Source organism: Andrena cerasifolii, chromosome 3, assembly GCF_050908995.1.
Source record: "Andrena cerasifolii isolate SP2316 chromosome 3, iyAndCera1_principal, whole genome shotgun sequence".
Classification (NCBI taxonomy): Eukaryota; Metazoa; Arthropoda; class Insecta; order Hymenoptera; family Andrenidae; genus Andrena; species Andrena cerasifolii.
Window position 1 is genome coordinate 814,424 of NC_135120.1, and position 26,934 is coordinate 841,357.

The 26,934-nt window shown below is 42.6% G+C and overlaps 2 protein-coding genes across 3 annotated transcripts in view; one reads left to right on the top strand and one right to left on the bottom strand.

Moving 5' to 3' along the window:
* Positions 1–26,934, bottom strand: part of LOC143367054 (dnaJ homolog subfamily C member 5) — a 357,446-nt gene that overhangs the window by 97,944 nt on the left and 232,568 nt on the right. The gene's annotated exons all lie outside the window — the stretch shown is intronic.
* On the top strand, positions 20,483–22,338 carry LOC143367149 (uncharacterized). The gene is given in 1 exon segment (XM_076808734.1): positions 20,483–22,338. A coding segment is annotated over 1 exon segment (1,344 nt). The 3' UTR covers positions 21,827–22,338.

The following is a 26,934-nucleotide window of genomic DNA, read 5'->3' on the forward strand; positions in this document are numbered from 1 at the left end:
ATGCCTAACTTCCCACTCACCTAGTGCTACGAAACGCGCTTTTGTGCCTAACATTCCCGGACAACCCCATGATTGTACCAAACACCGCCACCCGGGACGTGACAATAAGTAAGTTAAAATGCGTGTTACATGTTGGAAAACGCATGTACAAAAGATTGAAGGAAACCAAAAGAAATTTAACTCAAATAAAAAAAGCAAAATCGCAGCTTGAGGAGATGAAAGAAAAAGAATCAAAAACAAAAGTTGCTCCGAAGAAGAGAAAAACTGCACCGGCTGAAAAAACGCAAAATTTAACTGAAAAATTAATGCGAGAAATGGCCACATACTACAATTTGGCTATACAAAGACAGATTCTGTAGAGGCAATGAAAAACGAAATTACAATGTAATTACAATTACAATGTAATTGTAATCTTGTCTTGATTGCCGTATCTCGTCTATCGATGTGGCAACTGCTCACTGCTCAGTGACTAAACAGGACAAATAAGTTAACTTTATGTTATGCAAATCAATAGTTTATGAATATAATTCCTCTAATTATGGCCCGAATTATGTTATTTTTGAGATTATCGGGAAAACATAAGGAATCGATTGACGTCACTTTCGCAAAAATCTGATGAAAAATGTAGAACCTGACATTCGTCACTTGCTTAGTGTGCAACATTGTGTGGTCTCCACCACAGTCTCGAGCGTAGAAGGCTCCGAAACTCAGGGAGGCGCGATCTTGTCGGCGGCATTGTCTTTCAGGACTCTAGCGGGAGAATCGCCCTGTACTACTTTCGATTACGTAAATCAGAATGAACAGACAGCTAATACATGCTGCTAGCTTAAAAGCCATTAGCGTAACTAGGATTTTTGTCGGGGGGGGGGGGGGGGGGGGCAGGCCCCATCTTCTCTCCATCGTGTCCTCTCTCTCTCACTCACTCTTTTTTGTAGGTAGAGGAAATCTTTATATGGATATACTTCCGAATGGCCCCAGTGGCCGATCGACGCGAGGTTTTAGGAGAGGGGTAGCGAGGGAGTGTAGACCTTAAATCTAAAGTTGTAGCTTCGGATATTTATTAGTTACCGAAATGTTAATAAAATATTATTATTAAAATTTTTTTACAAATTATTTTTTTGAACTACATATCGGTAGCCTTAACGGGGATCCATCCTGCCTCCACCCCCATTTGTTCTTCGGAAAGTTGGACGCGTTCTTCTTCCCTCTACGTGCCCTACAGGCGCTTAACAGGCAGTTGCATTTTGCTGAAATTCAAAGCCAATTTTGTTGAAAACGAAGCGCGATATTAAAAAATTGTATTGTACATTTTCGTCTTATTTTGGCCAGTAGAATCACCCCCTAAGTTGTGATTATCAATAGAGCAGTATGTATCCACCCTGTATAGTAGGATGGCTCGCAGCCGCAAGTTTCTAGTTCAAATTTCCAAACTCACATCGGTTCGCTACCATGCTTTACGCGCCCCCGCACTAATCTAGCCGTAATGAATACTAATACCTGGAACAAGTTGAAAAGTGGAATGCGTTGTGTCGGAATATGTCAGCAGAAATACTAAAAGTTTTTTATTAATATCTCGGAAACTAATAATTTCCCGAAGCAACAATTTTAGATTTAGGGTCCACGCACCCTCTCCTCCTTTCCCTTCAAACCTCGTGATGATCGGCCACTGGGGTCATTCGGAAGTCCAGCCCTGTATATACATACACATTTAATAACAATCATTTACCTACATTTTTTTTTTACACTAAAACAAAGAGAAAACAGAATAAAAAATTATTGATTTTTTAACGGACGAATGTTTTTTACTTATTTCGATAGTTTTTAGGAAGGGACCATTCCGTGTTTTGGGGGGCCAGGCCCACCCGACCCCCCCCCCCTAACTAGTTACCCCAATGTTAGAAGCTCGCTCTGTTTTAGAGTTTTTAAACCTCAGTGAAGTAATATACGCTGCGAGTGGTACGATCAGCCGACCGTAATAGCGAAGCGCGCGGCTCGCTTACCTGAAACGGGGATCATCGCTGTTTTTAACAGCTTACTGCGACATTGAATATGCAAATTATCACCAATACATAGGCTTACTTTATAGAAAACACTTCAGGGAATATGGTAGTTTCTTAATTTTAAAATCGGGACCACGAGTCAAAATTTGCAAAAGAAGACTTTTGTTTATAATTTTCACTGCTATAAAAATGATTTTTGATCCGGAAAAAAATTATTCAGGAACGCGGATCCTTCTAGATTAAAATAAAAAAGGAATCAACTAAATCCGACAAATAGTTTCCGCGGTAAACGTTGATAAGTACAACCCATTTTCACGAAAATAGGCAAACACCACAATAGAGAACCTCCAGATCAACGTCAAATATTCACAGCGGCAGCGAAATATCCGCTCCGGTGTTAGCATACACGCGAATTCCGCTACCGCTACCGCTGCGGAAATTCCGTTGCCGCTCCGCTTGCGGATAAATCGCGTTGGTTTTGGGGGAGCCTTTAACTCTCAGACAACGGACGCGTTGTGACTTGCTCTCGAGTGGATACATAGTAATATTACTATCCGACAGTTGCTTCCGAATACAAACCAGCTTCGTATTCGGAAAGTGCTATCGCGAGACAGACCGAAAGGGATGGTCGAAGGACGATACCTTCACCTTAATTAAATGTTACGAAGAGGGTTCAATACTGTGGAACACGAAAGATACTGACAAGGAAAGGTTTTTAGGTGTCCGCCACCGATTACTTTGGTTTTTGGATATCTTTTAGAGGACTGAAAAATAACAAACATGCTTTTTATTTTGGTCCGTTTGCATATTTAGGGAGTGAAACCACTCCTCAAAGTCCATAAGAAAAGGTACAAACGTGACTGACGAAAATGTGACCCAAGTGTCCGGAAGTGTTAAGCTACAAATCCTGTAACTGCAGTTCAAACGCTAATTCAAGTCCTCTTGCAAAATTAGCCAGCTATCAGTAGTAAGACTATGGGGATTCTAGACCAGGTCCTCCGAGGGGAGCGCGGGGGAGCGCGGTGGAGAGAAACAAGGGCGCGGGGTCTGCGGGGAGAGGAAGACCGGTTGCGCGCGCGCACGAGCCGCGGAGTGGGGGAAGCCGTAATCGTGGAGGGGATGAGTCTGGGTCGAGCCGCCGCGGAGGCCTCTCCAGACCTGGCCCACCGTCGGAAATTTTTCAGAGGGAGGCAATGACCCCCCGAAAAAAATCTCTTTCAGAACTTGGCCCACCCGAAAATTTTTTCAGACCTAACCCAGGGTGGGGACGGTCCTAGAAATTTTTTTCCAAACCAATATGCATCAGTAATTGTTTCGGACGATGTCGGGAAAGATCGGCGTTTTTCGACACCACGTCTTCGAGGGAAAGAGACGGAGAATTACTTTAAAGTTAAAATTCTAGGAGGGAAAGAGACACCACTACATAGGGGATAGAATCCCATGCATTCTAAAGCTAACAGTATTTCAAAGCGTTCCGATTTAACGTCGCTGCGTATCGCGCGATCTCGCATAATTCGACTCCTCTGGAGCAGTCGTGCAGGGTGATGTCACTTGGCAGCGCAAAGAACGAAATAGAATTATGCAGCGTTAGCAGAAATCTTTTTTCCCAACGCAGAGAAATAATAATTATTGAAACGGCGAATCTTAAAAATTAGGCGGTGAGAGGAGGAACACGGGTAAATAAAATTGAGAAATAATATATGTTTAAGAAATATATATTGTTACAAATAATAATATGAAGGAATAATATAGAATATAAAAAAACATAATTCAAATTTATTTGGCTTAATTATCCCACTCGATCACATCATCAGCAAGTAGATTAGTTAATGGTAAATCCATACGAACTTGCACAGGGTCAGTTTGAACTGCAATAACACTAGCCCAAAGCTCCGATACTTCATTCCTATAGGTATCAAAATCAATATTTTCCGCTTTGACGTTTCGCCAAGCCACACTCTTTGGATGATACGCATGATTATTCCGAGTTATAGTTATTTGTACATTATCATCATCATCGAAATCGCCTAAAAACGTTGGTTGTTCATATCGATGCATCCAATATTCCTCATCATCCTCGAAGTAGTCGTGTACTGGATTACCGCATTTTTTAATAACTTTAAAAAAATGTCACCATCCTGATTAGCTTCCGCCTCATAAAGTTCTGCACATCGAGTTTCTTCGGTTTGAACCGCAACATTTCGACAGGCCACATACATTTTCGGGCTGGATGAATGGATAACTGTCGCAGCAGCGGTAATCGTAGCGGTAGCCGGACATTTCAAATTCATGGGCAATGACATAATCTGAAACCGATTTTTCTTATAATTCTCAAAGTTACTAACTCAACGATTCACTAAAATATGATAATGGAAACTAACGGTATTAATCGATTGTATTTCCATGCGTTGAACGATTGATAATATCCTTGAAAAGCAATCTTCTTCAAAGCAATTTCACGTAACACAAAAAATGCAAAAAGTGTTTCAAAGAACTGTCAAAGTGACCGCACGTTGACCACGATTTGAAGACAACTGGTCTCGCTGCATCTCCAAGCTCCCACATGTGGGCCCATGCCTAAAGTTGCATAGCTTTGCAAAGTAGGATGTCTTTGTTCTTCGCCATCTTCATCACAGGCCACCTTCATTTTCGCTGACCATTCTCACCTTCTATACATATTCAAATTATTCACTAACCATCCTCAGAGTACACTTATCATGTTCTTCGAATTCTTCTCCCTTCTTCTTTGGACACATCTTTCGACTAGGTCACACCACTTTTGATCGCGTATCGAACGTGTATTGGACGTCTATTGAACCACTTTCAACACATAACGTACCACTTTCAACGCCTAACGTACCACTCTGAACGTCTATCAAACGTCTATCATACGTGTATGGTACCGCTTTGTTCATGAATCGTACTACTTCTACATAATAATTACAACTATCGTCTTAATCTAGCGTACATGCAGGAGGTTGGTGGTTGAGGAGGGTGAAGAAAAACAGTTATGCATTAAAAATTGATTATATGTTATTTGTGTATTTCCCTCTGGCGTTTAGAGCACCAGCTGAATATTTTAAATACATTTTGCATGGCACAGTGCTTTGCGTGTCTGCCACATCGCAGAGTATTAACTACATTTAGCTTATTTAGGGATTTCATACCCTCGTAGTCAATGTCCAGTGTCTCGATGATCACGCCCACGTGGGGGTTTAAGCCAATGTTCCGGAAGATACGCACACGCCAATAACAAGTACATGTCATCTTACGACCCATCGGAACAGTCATCGTACTTGATGTACATTTACGTGAACAATTTGTACGGATGGGCAATGTGCCAGCCCCTACCATACGCCAAATTTCAATGGGTCGAAGATGTCGCAAATTTTGACGTGTCTTCGATCGCTGCCGATTCGCCCACGGGATACATTCTCGAGATAGATCTGGAATATTCGCAACATCTGCCCGACGCGTAGACGACAAAAAAGATACGAAAAAGGCGAAAGGCGTCAAGACCAACGCCATAGCCAGGACGATAACTTTCGACGACTACGCGCAGTGTTTGCAAAAGGAGATCGAAGTGGTTCGCAGACAATCGCATAAAATCGCAGAAAATGCATACGGTCTAAATTGCATAAAGTGTACACCATTTCAGAATCCAAAATCGCTTTAAGCTCATACGACGACAGTCGGTATATTATACCCGAATCGACCCACACTCTGCCCTGGGGACATTATAAAATTCTGTTTTAAAATTCCATTATAAAAATATCATTATAAAAAAAGAAATTTGAACTTTATGAAACTACACATCATGTTGATACGAAGTTCCCAAATTTGCGAGCGTGTTATAGCGGTGCGATGTCATCGATGAAACTTTAGACTCGTGCTGCGCTGTTAAAGCTATACTGGATAGTGAATATTTCGATGATAAATCTCTTGTTGATTGCGAGCTGCTGGCATGTGCCTTTGAATGATATTATCGACGGCGCTTGCACCAAAATGTTAAATGAATTGTTCACATATGTATAACATTGTATTTATTGAACCATGTATTATTATTATTATTCTACAATACATTATTTTTATTTATCCAAGAATTGTGTGATTTATCAAACCCCAACCGCTTGACGTATACCTTATCCCCCTTTCTACGCAGCACTTTTTCCACTAGATACACATCAGGATCGGTGACGCGTTGCAGCTCGTGTTCATAGAATCCTCCGGCAACGGGTTTTCCACAGGAATCGACGAGCAGATACGTCGCGGGATTAGTTGTCTGTACTTTGGCTATCTCGAACACCTGCGTTGTCCAATTCGGTGTATAGCCTTTGCCGAAGATGGTTTTAAATTTGCTCACGCGCACAAACTCGCCCAACTCGAATCTCGCTGGAGCAGCGATCTTCAGGTCGCTGTACACGATGGCTAGCAGCTTGTCGGCGATCGCAGGGGTAACATCGCAAGGACGCATTCTGATGGTTCTATGTTTTCGCGCGTTATACTCTGCAAGTAGACGCGGTAGCGAATCGGTCCATCTATAGGTTCCATTGAGCGTAAACAGTTTCCACATATTGTTCTTCAAAGTTCGATTGAAACGTTCTACGACGGTGGCCTTCATCACCGAATACGTCGAATAATGATTAATGTCGTGCTTTTTCAAGAGTTTCTGCACATCGGTGTTGTAAAATTCTTTTCCTTGATCGGTTTGCAAATTTTTTGGATATCGATCTCTAAATATCTTTGCAAACACTTTGGTCACCTTAGCGCCACTTTTAGTCTTGAGCGGCAACGCCCATGCATACTTGCTCAACACATCGATGACGATGAGTATGTAGTGGTGACCCTGGTTGAATCGCGAGTATGGACGCATTTCTACAATGTCAGCTTGCCACATATCGTCGTATCCACGTACTATGACGCGCTTCCGAGGAAAATGTCTTCGAGCTGGAGCGTGCAATTCCTCCACAAGTTGTAGCTTCTTGTGGCCATGGTTTTCTTCACTCATGGATTTCGATAATAGCTGCATGTTTGATCGCAGATGTATCTTTGCCACGAATGATGCGATAATTATCGTGTACGTGCATTATGTGCTCTCCACCGCCCCAAGGAAATTCTGGACAAGTTCAACCGTCTCGCATGATTCTCCTTCGCATTGTTGGTGCGGGATAGGATTCAATGCTTGCGATATCTTTTGAACGTTGTTTTGCAACGTCAGCATATCTCTCTGAAACGCGACCAGCTTCATCTCTAATTCTTCCTGCTGCTCTCTCAAAAGTTTAATGCTCTTTTCCACATATAGTTTATTAACGGCATCTGTGTCAACCGCCCGCTGAGCACGCGTCGTATCTTGCTCGATTTTGCATCAAAATGGCTCCGGTCACGCAAAGAGCGTTATCACGCATATAATTTCGTCTGTGAGCATTCGTCATCAGCAGTATACTTTTGTATTTTTGTTTATCACCATCTGTGTATATAGCATCATCGGGAATTCTCTTGAAAATCAGTTCGTACAGACCGGGCGTTCCTCCATATCTTACACCGTCTATGATTATATTATCATCCTTGTTCATATCAAAAGCCTTATTCCCAAGCATCATTCCACTACCACTAAAGTGTACACCGTACACATAATCTATGGTCGTATCCCAATCACCACTTAGGATTGCGCTCATGTATTTTTGTCCCTGCGGACGGAAATGGTTGCGAAACGTTTCTTGCCCCTCGGATGTTTGGAGTTGCTCTCTAATAGATGCTGCAAGCGACGCATCGGCAGAAGTTTCATACACGTCTTCGTCATCATTGGTTGTGAGCGACTCTACATCGGGAAATGTATTTATAGACGTAGGAGGAACTGTGGAATCGTTTGATGTGACATTCAACCGTTTCCGCTTCGATTGAACTGGTGTGGAGGTTACGAGCGAATTTTCCAATGACATGTATGACTGTTTACTATTTCTTTTACGCGATGCGTTCCATTTCGGCCGGATTGTTGTTTTAGGCGTTAATGTTTCAATGCTCATACTCGTCGCAGGTGATATGTCAGCTTCTGTCTCAACAGTATTTTCCACAATATGTTTTAAGGGCTCGGTAATAGGTTTAAAGTATCGTTCCAGCCCGATATCTTCATCCATCTTGTCAGTCTTCAAAGACTGATGTTTCCTGCGAATGGATTCGCTGGTTTTTGCAATTTCCATCGCTATTCTCTCGCGATCCTTAATCTCCTGATAACTAATCATCATTGTATCGCAGACGTTGCTTTCCGACCGACGTGTTGACGACGATTGAGCATCTCACGGTACCGCAAACTCGTTAAATCCCTTTCTATAACGTCCATTGGACATCGCGCTATCTTTATCTATCACCATGAAACCATACTCCCGCTGCCAACAATTACGACACAAAGCGCAGAAATCCTCGTAAGACATGTCAGTGTTTACGTGATCGTTGTACACATGTTTCAAGTTGGTACCATCCTGCTTAAACAGTATCAACAGATTCGCATTGTCGCGTATAAGATGTTTGGGAATCTTTGCATACGTCTGACAGAGATAGAAGCAGTCAACGTTCGAGTGGCGCCCTATTGCAAAGTATTCCCTTATCGTATCTTGCTGTCGCATGCCACGTCATCAAAGATAAAAATGGAATTCGGAAGCGATTCGCTCGGTGGGATGACGTCACTGTTATTCGAAAACATAAAGTAGCCAATTACATCTATCGAAGTCAATAAATTCTCCAAATACTTATATTTTGGCTGTTGCAACGACTTGGAATACACGTACATGTTCTCGAAGCACACGCCGTGAGGACTTTCCAACAAGCTGACCAGCACGTTGGTTTTTCCACAGTTTGATGGACCGCAAATGACGCAACGTATAGTGTTTGGTAGCATGCTGCCATGTTTGCGTCTTGATTTCGAGGACATAATTTGCGATTTATCATCAAAATTTGTCACGCGTATCTTCACAGGTTGTCGCACGAATCGCATGCTCCCTCTCTCCGCGAACCGCGAAATTGATTTTGATACATCGAAGCTGCGGTGCGCTCTATTCATAGGCTCGCGCCGGAGCAAAACAGCTCAGTATTCGAAATGCTTCTCGTTCTGTCAGATAATTGCGATATTCGAAACTTAACCTCTGAGCAGCTGAAATATATACCAAAGATTATTCTAGTGCGCAAGTTTGCCAGACACATCGATCAGTTGTGGGACAGACTCCCCGAGCATATAAAAGCCGATTCTGAGGTTCAGCAGTATCGTCGGTGATTGGAACATTATAATCGCCCTTGGCAGCGAACGCATATCGACGGTCCAGCGCCAATGATTAAAAACTGCAGCGAATGTCGCCGAAGAGAGTAAAGAAAGGTTGTGGTCTGTTAAATCCGGCGATAAACGCGTTACCTATTGAATTACATATTCCGGGATATAAGTTTTGTGGTCCAGGAACTCATCTGGCAAAACGATTGGCTAGAGGCGATCGAGGCATCAATCCGTTGGACGCAGCGTGTCGCGAACACGATATTGCATATTCGCGTAGCAACGACTTCGGTGAAAGGCATGCGGTAGATAAGGTTCTCACTGACAATGTGCGAAAACGCATCGTTGCGCGAGACTCGACTCTGGGTGAAAGAGGTGCTGCTACAGCTGTTTGGGTAGCTATGAAAGCTAAGACGAAAATCGGAATGGGGATGAAAATAAAAACCCGCAAAAGGACTGTAAGGAGAGCATCGCAAAAGCGGATTCTTCCGGTGGCAAAACGAGGTGGCATATTACCACTTCTCCCGCTGCTAGGTGTTCTCGGATCATTAGCCGGTGGAGCAGCAGGGATCGCCATGGTGGTAAATGATAATAAGGCGGCGCAACATCAGCTGCAGGAAATGCTGCTCATAATCGCACCATGGAAGGTCGCGGAATTTATCTCGCACCATACAAGGGGAATATCGAAACGAAGAAAAAAACGCCGAAAAGACAATAAAAATGTCCGAGGGCGTAACTACAGATGCGCAATTGGAGGAGTTGGCAAAACGTATGCGTATTCCATTTTTTAGAGGTGTTTTTATGCGCAATGCACTACCTGTTGGAGGAGTACGTCGAAACGAGAGCGGTATCGTGAATTTGGACAATGTTGAGGGACCGGGGACTCATTGGTTGGCGTATCCGAAGAGGGGGCGTCGAGCTGTATACTTCGACAGCTTTGGCAATCTTCGACCGCCTAAGGAATTGGTACAATATCTGGATAAAGATGTCGTGAAAATCGAATACGATCACGCGCCTTATCAGGAGTACAATCAGAGCAATTGTGGTCAACTATGTCTACGCTTTCTACAAACGATTGGCCGCAAATTTAAGGATTGACTTCTCACCACTTTGTTTCAGTACGTGGGATCTGTACGAGTATCCTCTCTTACAGAGCACGACCGAGCATTCGTGGGCCGTGAAGGCAGCTGCACAGTTGGAGAAGCCGCGATACATTATCTTTGCTCTACAGACTGCTCGAAAGAATGTGATGACTGAAGATGTTACTCGATTCGACCACTGCAAATTGACCAATGTAAAACTTTTTCTCAACTCGGAATTTTACCCGTACGATGACATGAACTTGGACTTTGACAAGAATAGGCACGCCATCGTATTTAACATGCATACGCATTTTCGTAAATCGTATTACGGACATAGTTGCAACGAGGCATTATTCACCGTGGCCCAATTTTTGCAATTTGGCCCCCTTGTGGTGATTGATTACTCGCGACAAAATGAGTCGATCAAGAATAGCACCGTGGACTTGCGTATAGAATTTGATTGTAAAGAAAACGTACCTGCAAATACTACGGCCTACTGTCTGATTCTGCACGATCGGGTGGTTGAGTACAATCCGCTGACAAATGTGGTGCGCAAAATCAATTAAATTATTGCGCTACTTGCCCGCCCTCTCCTGTACCAAATTCATACAAAATTTCATCGTGAAAATCGAGATGCTTCACGAGAAAGACCGCATTCTCCAGTCTGTCTTGGAAGCGAACGGACCTCTAAATTGTATCGATAATGGCCGTACCAACATTCGTTGACCTGCAAGGGTTCATCGTCGATGGAAGATTTGTCGCGAAGGAAGTGGCTGTCCTACGAAAGGGAACAATTTTCTCGCACTATATTTTTGGGAGTTCGATGCCGCAATATCTTCTTACAAAATCCGACAAATCGAGCATCCGGTGGTTGGTGGCAAAACATCATGGACTACGTTGGGAAGATGGAGACGTTCCGTAAAGTATGGCTAAACAGCTAATTATGAAAGCTGTAGCGGATGCGATCGACGAGGAAGATGACACATCCCATGTCGTATACGTTAAAGGGCTGCAGAAACGCGATTGGCTCGTAGATTTCCTCGATGAAAATACGAGAGCGGACGTGATCATCGAGACGCTGAACATTGACTACGAGGATATCAAATCCATAAATAAGCTAAACGTAGTTAATACTCTGCGATGTGGCAGACACACAAAGCACTGTGCTATGCAAAATGTATTTAAAATATTCAACTGGTGGTCTAAACGCCAGAGGGAAATACATAAATAAAATATAATCAATTTTTAATGCATATCTGTTTTTCTTCACCCTCCTCAACCTCCAACCTTCTGCATGTACGCTAGATTAAGACGATAGTTGTAATTATTATGTAGAAGTAGTACGATTCATGATCAAAGCGATACCATACATGTATGATAGACGTCCGTTCGATTCACGTTGAAAGCCGTTCAATACCCGTTGGATATCCGATCAAAGCCGTTCGATACCCGTTCAGTACTCGTTTGATATCCGTTCGGCACACTTTGAAAGCCGTTCAGTACCCGTTCGATTCACGTTCGATACATGTTCAAAGTAGTTCAATACATGTTCGATACACGGTTGATATGCGATCAAAGTGGTGCGACTCACGTTTGATACATGTTCAATACACGTTCGATGCACGTTCAGAGTGGTATGATAGGTGTTCAATATGCGATCAGAGTTCGATACATGTTCAATACGCGATCAGAGTGGTATGGTCTAGTCGAATGATGTGTCCAAAAAAGAAGGGAAAGAAGATGTGTGTGAATAAGGAGAGGACGATCAGTGAAGAAGAAGAAGAAGAAGATAAGTACATGGAGGAGGATGGTCAGCGAAAATGCAGGTGGCCTGTGATGAAGATGGCGAAGAACAAAGGCATCCTACTTTGCAAAGCTACGCATTTCTCGATTTCATCATTGGAGGGGGTTGTGACATGCAAGAGCCAGGAGATGCAGCGAGACCAGTTACCCATCAAACGTTGAAAGACGTGAAATAAGATTTTTTTTGTGCAATAATTTTTCTAATAAAATGGGAATAACGAGGATAGCCCCCGAATGCGATCCCGCGCAGAGCCGGGAGAATCCTGAGGTATGTACTTCGCAATATTTTGACATTTATTACATTTAACCTTTGAAATCGTGTGAGATTAAAATCAGACGATTGTGTAAATATTATATCGCGGTGTTTCTATGTTCCAGAACTCGCCACCACCGTCACCCCCGTCGCCGCGCGTGTGGTCGCCAGATTGGGGCTCACCGCAGCCATCGCCGTCGCCGCCTACGCCGCCTTCACCGCCGCTGCAAGTATGTAATACTTTGCATTGTTTTTGTGCGTTTGATATTTAATATGTTTAATGTATCAATATTATATCGACGTTTTGTGTGTTCTAGAACATATATTTCATGATGAATGCGCGGCTGGTGGAGGAGGAGGTAGTACCACCCTCTGCGGCGGAGATTGCGGTCGGCCCCATGATGGCGGCTCGGCTGCGGCAGGCTTGGCTGCCGTATCGGCCAGTGGGGCCGCTGCGGCTAAGACGGCCGCGGTCCCCATCGCCACCGTCGCCACCATGGATCGGCGTGCGACGGTTACAGCAACCGCTGCCGCAGCCGCGGTCCTCGATGCCGCCGTCACCCTCACCGCCGCAATAATTTTTTTATATCCTATTTTTATATTTATATTTATTATTTAATTGTATTTATATTCCGTTTTTATATTTTTCTTTTTTCTTTTTTATATTATATTATATTCTTTTCTTTTTTATATTTGTAACAATATATATCTTAAACGTATATTATTTCTCCATTTCATTCACCCATAATCCTCCTCGTCACCTAACTTTAAGATTTGCTGACGCTGCATAATTCTATTTCGTTCTTCGCGCTGCCAAGTGACATCACCCTGCACGGCCGCTCCAGAGGAGTCGAATTACGCGAGATATCGCGATACGCAGCGACGTTAAATCGAAACGCTTTGAAATACTGTTAGCTTTAGAATGCATGCGATTCTATCCCCTATGTAGTGGTGTCTCTTTTCCTCCTAGAATTTTAACTTTAAAGTAATGCTCCGTCTCTTTCCCTCGAAGACGCGGTGTCGAAAAACGCCGATCTTTCCCGGCATCGTCCGAAACAATTTCTGATGCATATTGGTTTGGAAAAAAAATTCTAGGACAGTCCCCACTAGGATGGAGTGAAAAAATTTTTTTTTCGATGATCAAATTCTAATAGTGCGGAAAAGTTGCCTACGTGGCCCAATAAAACGTTTAAAAACATTCAGCTCAATCGGATAATTTCTTTTGTGTGCACCAGAGGCCTTAACTTTCAAAATTTTAGTAAAAAACTTAAGAAAGTTCAACATTCTTCCGTTGGTGGTTTCTATCTTTTTCTTTACCCAGGACTATATTTGTTGCATAAATAAAGCAGAGAAACACCCGTGGTTCGTTTCGGAACCACAGAAATGGCCTATCGGCACTCCTCGTCCACTTTCCTAACGGAATAAGTGGCCCAAAACCCACCACGCGGAGGTAGCTGTACGTCGGGCTCCTTGTTTTTGTGTGGTTTTTGTATTTTAATTTTTTTTTTCTTCAAATAATTTTATTGTTTTTTTTTTTGTAATGTATTTTCATATTTCTATTTGCCAGAACGAGAAACTGCGCTTGTCATACCTGTTATTGGTGTGCAAACTTTACAGCGAGAACTGATTCTTCGTTTCAAAATTTGGCATCGATTGACTGTACAACAATGTACACCGAATGAAACCATCCCTTGCATCGCTGCCGCACACTTGACAGTATGCTTCAGTCACGAGTTTCACCATGTGTTTGACTGCAAGAGTGTGGCAGGGATACTTAAGAAATTTCCAGGCTAGAAACAAGCTGTTGCTTGACAATTTCTGTGATAGCTCCTGATTAAATAGTTATTGTGTTGAGAATTGGAGGTGACTTGATTCGAACAGAAGACCAATCGATTATTTTATAATAGTCGTCTGCGGAGAAGTTGATTTCTGGAAGTGCACGAGATAGTACTTGTTCACCACTTTCATCTAATTCTCGGGCTTGCAAAATTTTGCGTAACGCATCTAGACGAACTTCACGCAGTAACTAATCAGGAGCTATCAGAGAAATTGTCGAGTAACAGCTTGTTTCTAGACTGGGAATTTCTTAAGTATGCCTGCTACACCCTTGCAGTCGAACGCATGGTGAAACTCGTGACCGAAGCATCCTGTCAAGTGTGCGGCAGCGATGCAAGGGATGGTTTCATTCGGTGTACATTGTTGTCCCGTCAATCGATGCCAAATTTTGAAACGAATAATCAGTTCTCGCTGCAAAGTTTACACATCAATAACAGATATAACAAGCGCAGTTTCTCGTTCTGGCAAATAGAAATATAAAAATACATTACAAAAAAAAACAATAAAATTATTTAAAGAAACAAAAAAAAATTAAAATACAAAAAACAACACAAAAACAAGGAGCCCCACGTACAGCTACCTCCGCGTGGTGGGTTTTGGGCCACTTATTCCGTTAGAAAAGTGGACGAAGAGTGCCGATAGGCCATTTCTGTGGTTCCGAAACGAACCACGGGTGTTTCTTTGTTTTATTTATGCAACAAATATAGTCCTGGGTAAAGAAAAGATAGAAACCACCAACGGAAGAATGTTGAACTTTCTTAAGTTTTTTACTAAAATTTTGAAAGTTAAGGCCTCTGGTGCACACAAAAGAAATTATCCGATCGAGCTGAATGTTTTTAAACATTTTATTGGGCCACGTAGGCAACTTTTCCGCACTATTAGAATTTGATCATCGAAAAAAAGTTTTTTTCACTCCACCCTACTATACATACAGGGTGTCCCACTAAGGAATGGACAGCGCGATATCTCTTAAAGTATTGTTGATAAAAATATAAAAAAAATAGGGAATTGCATGGTTCGAAGGGGGCCCATTTATTAGCGTGAACGAATTTTGTTTTCGATTATTATTTTAAAAGATACGATGGTCAAGTTCGGTTTTTCAAATGGAACTATTTTTTTTTTGAAGACCTGAGTTGATAGTGCGTTCCAAGACAAATTCAATAAGCTTTAATGTATACACTTTATTTCCACTGGTTTTTAAGATATTGCGCTTGCAAATTTACTGATTTTCACTTGCAAGAAACCCTTCTGGAATGGCAAAAACCGGGGGCGGTCTTACTGGCGCCACGGGTGGCACTGCCTGTTGAAATGGATACTTACCTGCCAAAGGTCTACGCCAGAAATGGCAGGCCCAAAGGCTGGACAATTCTTTTCCGTCAGAAATGCTACTTAGGTAGGTACATCTGCGGTATCGAGAAGCGCATCGTTACTTTTATTTCGCACTTGCTTCTACGCTCGGATGGCCGGTTCTTTTGGGAGGGATGCAAGTTGGATTGGTTCTGATACAATCTGCTCCCTATGGTTGAAATTTAGTCTAGCAACTTTCACTCCTCCTAACCTAACCAATCCAACTTGCATCCCTCCCAAAAGAACCGGCTATCCGAGCGTAGAAGCAAGTGCGAAATAAAAGTAACGATGCGCTTCTGGATACCGCAGATGTACCTACCTAAGTAGCATTTCTGACGGAAAAGAATTTTCCAGCCTTTGGGCCTGCCATTTCTGGCGTAGACCTTTGGCAGGTAAGTATCCATTTCAACAGGCAGTGCCACCCGTGGCGCCAGTAAGACCGCCCCCGGTTTTTGCCATTCCAGAAGGGTTTCTTGCAAGTGAAAATCAGTAAATTTGCAAGCGCAATATCTTAAAAACCAGTGGAAATAAAGTGTATACATTAAAGCTTATTGAATTTGTCTTGGAACGCACTATCAACTCAGGTCTTCAAAAAAAATAGTTGCATTTGAAAAACCGAACTTGACCATCGTATCTTTTAAAATAATAATCGAAAACAAAATTCGTTCACGCTAATAAATGGGCCCCCTCGAACCATGCAATTCCCTATTTTTTTATATTTTTATCGACAATACTTTAAGAGATATCGCGCTGTCCATTCCTGAGTGGGACACCCTGTATATCGTAAAATTCAATTTCGAACCGAGGGACGCCTTTTATTACTTACCAACTACTCCAATAAGTGAAAATTGTTTAATATACATATTCCTGTTTGGTATCTGTTCCATCGGACATAATGGTACAAACGTTTTTTTTTTTATGAATGAGGTACTGGAAGCGATGTCAAGGACAAGTTAGTTTTTGTAATAGAACGGTATATTCTTTTATCGAGGTGTCACAGGATGGTATTTCGATTTCTCGCTATGTATCTATTTGGGGATTTCGTCCGGGTAATATGTAATCGGTGTCCCCACCCATGCGTAGCGTTGACTTTATCTGAAATAAACAAACATAACCGAGATCTTGATCACATTGAATGATAACGTCTCCAGCCCCGTAGAACGTTCGGTCCCGTTTTCTGGCAATATAAATCGTGAAATTTTTCATGCATTCCTGAGTACCACAAACATCTATCCGGACGTAAGAAAAGTAATTACATTTTTATTGACTCAAGCTAAAATTCAACTGACCCCAACGGCCGTACTGGCAAAAATTTTGCCCATCTGGGCTACAGGCAGGTAGCCCTTGCCGAAAAACCGAAAACAACGCTTCGCGACCCCATCGACCCGCCTTGTGCGAGGGTAACGAAAGTCGAGGTCAGTCCCACACTTTAGAAAAGCTATCTAAAAAGACAGGGTGATACGCGGGAAAGCGTGCTCGTTGACGAGAACCAGACGGATCCTCAACACCGGCGCGGTCATGTAGGGTTTATTTCGCGAAACGCAAACGACACGTGTTTCTCGGACCCTTCCTTTCTTTGTTATTTTACAACGTTCCATAAAACGAAATACCACCCTGCAGCCCCTCGTTGAATTTTAGGAGGTACAACGTTAAAAATATGATAATGATTTGGATCGCCTGTCTATCCTTTCTGCGTCGTATTGTCCGAATGTGCAAAAGGACAAAATGTTTGTTTGGAAATATTTTTATTCCTTCAGGTTATAATTTATTAGAAATATGGTCCTGTGTGTCATATACAATGTTGTACCATTTCAATTATATTATTACCAACTCTCTCTCTCCCTCTCCCTCTCCCTCTCCCTCTTCCTCTCCCTCTCCCCCTCCCCATCCCTCTCTCAGAGTGCACGTGTTTCACGCCGTTCTGTTTAAAAACAGTATTAATTACATACAACTGTTAAAGTGCATGTGTCATACACTCCAGGCATGGCATTGGGAAATTCCGGAAAGGTCGTAATACAGAATGTTAGCAATATTGAAGCACCACCTTGTAAAAGGGGCTGCAAGGTTTGAGCTTAAGCAGATGCGGCCAGCGTAACGCGTACAGCGACGATGGGCCCGACCAGTGCGACACCATAAACACCATAAATTGGCATCGGGGTCCTTAGGAGTTTCCCAAAAGGACAAGAGGGGATTTTCCACGGGACGGAAAGTCAGTCGATTACAAACCGGGACTCGAGAAAGACCTTCTCGACTCTACTGATCTTTAACATCGGAATAAATATAAATATATAACGAATAATTTAGCAAGCGAGTCAATACCCCCAATTTTAGGACTTTCTTACATATCAGAAGTGGGATATCCTTAACCGTGCGCGCCGGAGTGTATTTTAAGTGAAATCTTTGTGATTGTGCTTGGCTGTGAAAGCGAACAATGGGCCGATCCAAGGGTAAAGCACGACTCGCGCACGACTCGCGCGTCGGTACGCGTGGAGCGATGATAACATTATTTTAAGTATTTCTCGTAATCTGAAAGGGTATGCTCGGCGAATTTTTGACGAGGAGCAGAAACGTGACCACACGTGGAGGTCATTAAAAACCATACTTATTCGGCGATTTAAGCGACCGGTACCGTTTGGACGGTTGTTGCATGAAGCATTAGAATACTGAGCGACTCCTGGTCAAAAATTGGGAGATTATTGTTTCGAAAAACTTTCTAAGCTGCGAGCTTTGAAGCTTGGATGCAGGATGCTATCGTCATGGGTATTGGCGACGACAGCATACAACGAACGATTCGTTCGAATCGGTACGAGGACGTTGATGAATTGTATGCGGCAATGACCGAGATGGGAGTGATGCTCCGAGCATCAACTTCAAACAAAGTGGTGGTATCACGACCAGCAACGTTTCATCGTGGGCTACATCCGAGGCGAATAGAGGCAACGGCCTCGACTTCGGCGACGAAACCTGGTGGGATTTCGACGGAGGAAGCACCTCACAGGCCCGCTGTAACATGCTATAATTGCGGGGAAGTAGGACATTTTTCAAGTAAGTGTCCAAAAACCCGAGTTACATGCCGTTCGTGTGACAAACAGGGTCACTTGGATAAATTCTGCTCTCGGGTGAAAAGGGTGAACATGACTAGGGTAGGGCTATGCAAAAATAATATGTATTTGTTACCGGCTACGATCAATGAACGTAAAGTGACGTGTCTCGTGGACACCGGATGCGCGAAAACGTTGATTCAAAAACCAGTAGCGGTTCGGCTAAAACTTCAAATGATTGAGGACACAGGTTTAGAGTTACGAGGGTTCGCGGGTTCTGAAACACGGTGTAATTTATTTACTAATGTCACGGTAACGGTCATGGAGGATACGGCGAAGGTACGCGTGGCAATTGTTGGTCCGGATATGATGCATTACGAAGCAATAGTTGGACGCGATTTTCTGGATCAACCACATGTAATGTTAATCAAGCGGGAGGACAGCGTTGTAATTCGAGGATTGCCAACGATGGAAGTCATGCATAAGAAAGTACTGTATGTGTATGCAATGGACGGAGCGTCAGAAATTGATCAAATTGTTTTTGGGGACGTCGGAAATCGCGATAAAGAGGAATGCAAGGATCTGGTTCAATCCTATTCAGATTGTATTTCGATGTCGATGCGGACTCTCGGAAAGACCGAAACCGTGAAGATGGAGATTTTCTGTACAACGGACACGCCGGTATGCTACAATCCATATCGGATGGCTGAGGTTGAGCGTGAGGTAGCGCGGAAGATAATTGCAGAATTAATTGATAACGGTATTGTCTGGGAATCTGTACCGCCTCACTCTAGTTCGATCATTATGGTGAGTAAGAAAACAGGGGGTAAGCGGTTATGCGTGGACTATCGGCGTTTAAATGCGGTGACCATCAAGGATTGGTATCCTTTACCGTTAATAGAAGACCAGGTTGACCGATTGGGGGGCAATAAATACTTTACGGCTCTAGATTTGGCTTGGGGGTATTACCAAGTGCCGATGGATGACGCGTCAATAGAAAAGACAGCGTTCGTGACGCCCGATGGGCATTATGAGTTCTTAAGAATGCCTTTCGGACTGGCTAATGCGCCTGCTGTTTTTCAACGATAGATTAAGGGGTCTCCCTAGTGTGACGGTTCAAAAAAATCGATTTTTTGTTTTTGTTTTTTTCTGAAAGTTCAACATCTTAAGAACATATTCCTAAAATATTATAGCTGAATTCGAAATTTTGGCAACGCTGTGAGCTATGAACAGTAGCGCGTGACCGGGCGCGCAGGTATGAATCGGAGCCCTCCACGCTTGTACCGAAGGTCGACCTTTTTGACTTTAAAAACCGTTACCTCCAGAGTTTCCTATGACCTGGCTACCTGTACCGTCCCCTTCTGTGCTAAAGGGGCCCCTCCAAGTGTTATAGCGGGTGTGATTCAGTGTGCATCGTAGACTCGTGACGACGAGTGCATCGTAGACTCCTGAGCAAAACAGAAGTGAGCAAAGTGAAAGAAAATGTCCAGAAAGAGCGATAAGGAGCATTCGAAAGGCTATTTAAGCCGAAACAAGAATAGAAGATTTACAGGAAACCGCTACACTTTTGAACAAGACGTGAGTTTTGCCAGCACTTCGACTAAGAAGTTAGTAGAAGGCAACGACGAAGACATTGAAGTGACCCGAACGCACGGCTATCGTTTTGTGGACTTTTTTTCGGTATTTACTGCAATTAGTCAGTTAATTGAATGCAAAGTGTGCCATAAAGACATTAAATATACTGAAACGAGTGTGCGTGGCTTAGGTTTTAAGATTGGAGTGCAGTGCGAATGCAACGTCACTTACATCAATTCGTGTCCGTTGTTTCTAATGCATACGAAATAAATCGCAGAATAGTATGCGTCATGCGTTTATTGGGGATAGGAAATAAAGGCCTGAACCTATTCTGCGGATTGATGGACTTGGCAAAAGAATTCTATAGTAATACATACTATGCCGGTTTAGAAAATCTGTACACTGCCTCAAAAGCTGTTTTCGAATTCAGTACAAACTTGGCGATGGACGAGGAGAAGCGAAGTACCTTTGAGAAGGAGAAGTCAAATATAAATTTAACAGTTTCTGGAGATGGTACTTGGAAGAAGAGAGGATTTTCTTCCCTAATCGGCGTTGCAACATTGATTGGGAAATATACCAATAAAGCAATAGATGTAGCTATAAAATGCTCATATTGTAAGATGTGTGAAATGTGGGAAAAGAAAATTGACGACGAGAAAGAATACGATGAATGGAAAAGGAATCACCAAAACCAGTGTTCAGTGAACCATGAAGGATCTGCCGGGAAGATGGAGGTAGATGGTATTTCTGAAATGTTCGCCAGATCGATGCAACGATATGGCGCCATGTATACTCGCTACATTGGCGATGGCGACAGTAAAACGTATAAAGGCATTGTGGATTTGAATCCATATGACGTGCAGGTGAAAAAGTTAGAGTGTGTTTTACACGTTAAAAAAAGGATGGGTTCTCGTTTGAGAGCAGAAAAAAAGAAACATAAAGGAATAGGGGGAAAAGGTCCGGGAAAATTAACGGATAAGTAAATAAATGATTTAACAGCATATTATGGGTTAGCAATTACACGACACACGGATTCAGTGGAGGAAATGAAGAATGCGATTTGGGCAACGTATCACCATAAGTGCTCCACTGATACAGCCCCCGAACATGATTACTGCCCTACCGGAGCCGAAAGCTGGTGTTCGTGGCGCCGCGCTGAAGCAAAAGGCGCCCTCGACAATTACACTCATGATCCACCCCTTACTGAACTCGTACAGCAGGTTATAAAGCCCATTTATACCAGTTTATCCCAACACGAATTGATAGAGCGATGTCTAGGCGGAAACACACAGAACAATAACGAAAGTTTTAATCAGTTAATTTGGCATTTCGCTCCAAAACATATATACTCTGGGCCAAAAACAGTTGAAGTAGCAACATATTTAGCAACTTGCATATTTAACGATGGCTACCAGTCACTGTTAAGAGTATTAAATACGATGGGAATAACAATTGGCCCAGAAGCCAAAAGTTTTGCCGATTCGCAAGACGTGAACAGAGTTTGCCTTGGAGAGAAAAGGCATCAGGAAGCATCAAAAGCAGCTCGAACTGCTCGAAGGAAAGCAAATGCAGCTTTACAAGAATTGTATGAAGAAGAGGAAGGTGTACTCTATGGGCCAGGCATCGGAGACTAATCGTAAGTATGATTTATTATTTCAAAAATGGTACTTGAATCTTTAAACGCGTTTTACTCGAAACTACATTTTTCGGCCCGGCGATCACGATATCTCCAAAACTACTCAACGAAACGACTTAAAACTTAACATATATATTGAGTGCGTGTTCTCTTAGGATCTGACCTAGAATGAAGTCAATATTTGCAAAATTCGAATTTTGCAGCTCAAAAAACTGACCACTTTTTTGCCGCGAAATGAAAACTTTTCTTTAAAGTGCCGCCATTTTTTTATTTGGTGATTTTCTATTTTCATTCTAGTTCAAGTCCTAGCTACATTCATATAGATTAAGAAAATAACTGTGTTTTTTGTTTCAGATAACCATGGCAGCCGGAATCGTGATCGCCAGCAGCAGGCGTTTTTTGCGAGCTTTTCATTATAACCCTTATAACATAAAATATAATTATCATTAATGCTTCAAAAAATTCAAGTAGGTTGTCAAAATGTAACTGAATAAATACCCCAAAGTTAGAAACCGCAATATCAAGTACATTTCCTTCAAAAACATTCCCAAATATAGCCCTATTTTCCAGGCGTCACACTAGGGAGACCCCTTAACACGGTTTTGGGTTCGTTGAAGAACACAGTAGCATTTCCATATATCGATGATATAATTATACCGTCAACTACCGTTCCGGAGGGATTACAGTGACTTCAACTCGTTTTGGACAAACTACGGGAACACAAATTGACGCTCAATTTGAGCAAGTGTTCATTTTTTATGACGACCATCGATTATCTTGGACGGAAGATTAGCGCCGAAGGTGTCAAACCGGGACGTAGGAAGACAGAAGCTGTGTTAGCGATGCCAAGACCTACCTCAGTAAGAGAGGTTCGACAATTCCTTGGATTGGCGGGTTATTTCCGGAAATTTATAAATGGCTACGCGATCATGGTCACGCCGCTAACCATTTTTATGAAGAAAAGTACGGTGTGGCAATGGGGAAACGCGCAAGCAACTGCTGTTGCAAGGGTGAAAGAGGCCCTCACTACGCGACCAATTCTTGCGATATTTGATAGCGCGCTTCGAACAAAACTACATACGGACGCTAGTTCATTGGGGTTGGGTGCCATTTTGTTTCAATTTACAACGGAGGGAAAGCAGCAGGTAGTCGCTTATTATAGCAAACAGACGACCTTTGAACAACGAAAATATCACTCCTACGAACTAGAGACAGTGGCTGTAGTTTTTGCACTTCGTCATTTCCGCGTGTACCTGCTCGGGTTAAACTTTACGGTTGTTGCGGACTGTAATGCACTTCGCACCACGTTCCCAAAAAAGGATTTAATTCCACGCATTGGACGATGGTGGTTGGAGGTGCAAGATTATAATTTCACTATCGTGTATCAAGCGGGGTCTAAGATGTAGCATGTTGATGCTCTCAGTAGAAATCCTGTACAAGAGGTGGAAATGTATCCTGTAGATATCACGGAATCGGATTGGATTTTAGCTGTGCAATTGCAGGATGAGCAACTGAGTCGCGTATGGCAGATATTAACAGAGAACGTACGAAACGCAAATACTAAACAATATTTTGCTGATTACGTTCTTAAAGATAGCAAAGTTTATAGGCGGTTGGAAAAGCATACTATAGCATGGGTAGTACCACGAGCGACGCGATTTCAAATTTGTCGTCTATGTCACGACAACGCCGGGCATTTAGAGTTAGAGAAAACTTTGCCGCGTATTCGCGAAAATTATTGGTTTGCAGGAATGGCTGCGTTTGTGAGAAAATATATAGGGGCTTGTTTGAGTTGTACGTACTACAAGCGGACGTCAGGAAAGAAGCAAGGGAAACTGCACCCTATTGAGAAGCTTCCGGTACCTTTCCATACTATACATATCGACCATGTCGGACCTTTCGAGACTAGCTTACGGAAAAACAAATACTTGCTTGTTATTGTGGACGCTTTCACGAAGTTCACGATTATTGAACCCGTGAGAGATACTAAGGTGAAACGGGCGGTAAAAATCTTATTGAATGTAATTCATTTGTTTGGAGTTCCTTCTCGTATCGTCAGTGATCGAGGAACTGCGTTCACTGCGGGAACTTTTAAAATATTTTGCACGACGTACGGGATTCGGTATGTGTTGAATGCGGTCGCCACACCACGCGCTAATGGGCAGTGTGAACGATACAATCGAACCATCGTGGCGTCGTTGGCTACGACCGTGGCTGGGATGGAGTCGAATATATGGAATGACTATGTCAAACAGGTTCAGAGTGCAATGAACACTAGTTTTAATAAGGGTATTGGTACAACACCTGTGGAGGCATTGATGGGTTTTAAGGCCAAAACTACAGCAGAGGCACGAATTTTGCATGAGTTGCAAACCGAAGTGCAGCGTTTGGATTTGAACGAGCTTCGGAAACAGATTTCGAGCCATATTTCAGAGGACCAGCGGCAACAGAAAGAACGGTATGACAAGACTCGACGCGAGGCGACACGATACCAGGAGGGAGATCTGGTTATGGTGGAAATCACGAGTGAGCAGGCAACGGGAGAGAGCAGGAAGCTTCACCCAAAATTTAAGGGACCGTTCAGGATTTGTCGAGTATTTGTAAATGACCGTTACGAGGTCGAAGATTTACGACAGGGAGGTAGACGGGCTAAGACAGTTGTTGCGGTCGAACGTCTAATATCCTGGATTGCGGTAGTCGAATAAAATCGTAGTGTATATAGCTAATGTTAGTCTTTAGTCATTTGCAGGAATTATTTAAACAGCAACAGAGGACGCACTTGGCATGACAGTTGGAGCTGGTTAGTGTCGTTGCTGCTGGAGTGAAGTATCACGACGACAGTGAGGGGAAAAACCACTGTCGAGTGAGATACGATATCGTGACAATAGAGTGATTGTTAGCCACTGATGTACGATTGTTTTGTGCCACCAGGCCGACAGTGATGATATAGCCACTGTTGGGTGGTGAAGAAGCCTATATCACAGTTACAAAAAGGGTTGTGGCCATTATTATGTGATTGAGCTCGATATCATGACAGCAGTGAAGCATTGTTGTTGCTACTACTGTATGATTGTATTATGCCATCGGGTCGATAGTGATGATATAGCCGCTATCGGACGATGATGAACTCGATATCATGACATTAGTGAGCATTGTTGTTGCTACTATTGTATGATTGTACTGAATCATCATGACATTAGTGAGCATTGTTGTTGTTACTATTGTACGACTGTACCCAATCATCATGACAGCAAGCGGAAATCGCTACCGCATGATGCAAGAAGTGGATCATCAGATCATCAGCTGGAGATCGAGATCATCAGTTACCCGATTTCAACATCTTACATCGCAACGGGGTTGTAGAATGTCTGCAATCCAATAACAAAATACTCAACGAGCAAATGATGCATCGTCAAACATCTACATGCGATGTATTCCTCTTCCATGGTCGTTACTCCATTTTGTGAAAAATTACAAAATCATTGTTGTACTAGTTTGTACTAGTTTTGTACCGTGTTGTAGTACCGTTAAAAGTTTTCAAAAATTCGATACCGTTTTCGAAAAATTGAGAAAACCAATTTTAATGATAGCCCCTCCTTTCTTAAAAACATCGTTTTTCTTGATTGTACTGCATTGTAGTAGTTGCAGCGAATATTGTACCATTCGAAGAAATGGTGTAACAACATTGTGTTGTGCCCTGCGTGATGGCTCGCAAGGCTGGTACGGGATCTGGCGTAATCATGGGTTCGGGAGTGATTAAAGGATGAGAATCCACCGGGTGAACTACACCATGTGTGTTTAAACTCAAAGCCTAAGTCTTTATTCAGAAACAACTAAAACTAGACTGAGGTGTACAAGTAGGTTTTTAGCTGTGTTGCCCGGTCGAGGGTCGGATCTCGAGTCTGCCAATTTGCGGCGGCAAATCGGTTTTGTTTCGGTATTGGGCGTGGTGCCGTCGCTTCGCGTTACCGTATATGGTCATGGTGAAGCGCTCGCATTTTTGCTGATTTCCTAGATTCGCGCTTGCCTCGCAACTGACTTAGCTTAGAAACGTCTCGAAACGTTCTAGAGTAATATAATATGTATAATGTATATTAGTGTGTATAATACGTGTGCTCGGGCGTTGCCTGGGCACAACAATTGGTTACATGAAAATTAAAAAAATGGATACCATCCCAAGTCACTTATTATTTCCTAATAAATGTTAGAAGAACGTTGCCCGTCGTGCAGCTTCAGGTACGTTATAATGGCATCCAAAATTTATTCGATTGTCGAGGAGCATATTTCCGCAATACAATAAAAGTTGAAATTGTATTGAAAAAAGATGTATTATGCCGTTTCATAATTATTTAAACAACCAGTTCAGATTTCACGTGAAATAACGAATTTTAGAAAACATTATTAATATTTCTGTTTATAACTTTTTTTCTAATTGTTTAAACAATTGATAAAACTTTTACCATTTGATAGATCTAATTAAAAGACGGAACTTTTGTCTTGAAATTTCTTTTCTACAGGGTGTCCCACTAAGGAGTGGACAGCGCGATATCTCTTAAAGTATTGTCGATAAAAATATAAAAAAAATAGGGAATTGCATGCTTCGAGGGGGCCCATTTATTAGCGCGAACGAATTTTGTTTTCGATTATTATTTTAAAAGATACGATGGTCAAGTTCGGTTTTTCAAATGGAACTATTTTTTTTGAACACCTGAGTTGATAGTGCGTTCCAAGACAAATTCAATAAGCTTTAATGTATACACTTTATTTCCACTGGTTTTTAAGATATTGCGCTTGCAAATTTACTGATTTTCACTGCAAGAAACCCCTCTGGAATGGGAAAAACCGGGGGCGGTCTTACTGGCCCCACGGGTGGCACTGCCTGTTGAAATGGATACTTACCTGCCAAAGGTCTACGCCAGAAATGGCAGGCCCAAAGGCTGGACAATTCTTTTCTTTTGACACAATCTGCTCCCTATGGTTGAAATTTAGTCTAGCAACTTTCACTCCTCCTAACCTAACCAATCCAACTTGCATCCCTCCCAAAAGAACCGGCCATCCGAGCGTAGAAGCAAGTGCGAAATAAAAGTAAAGATGCGCTTCTCGATA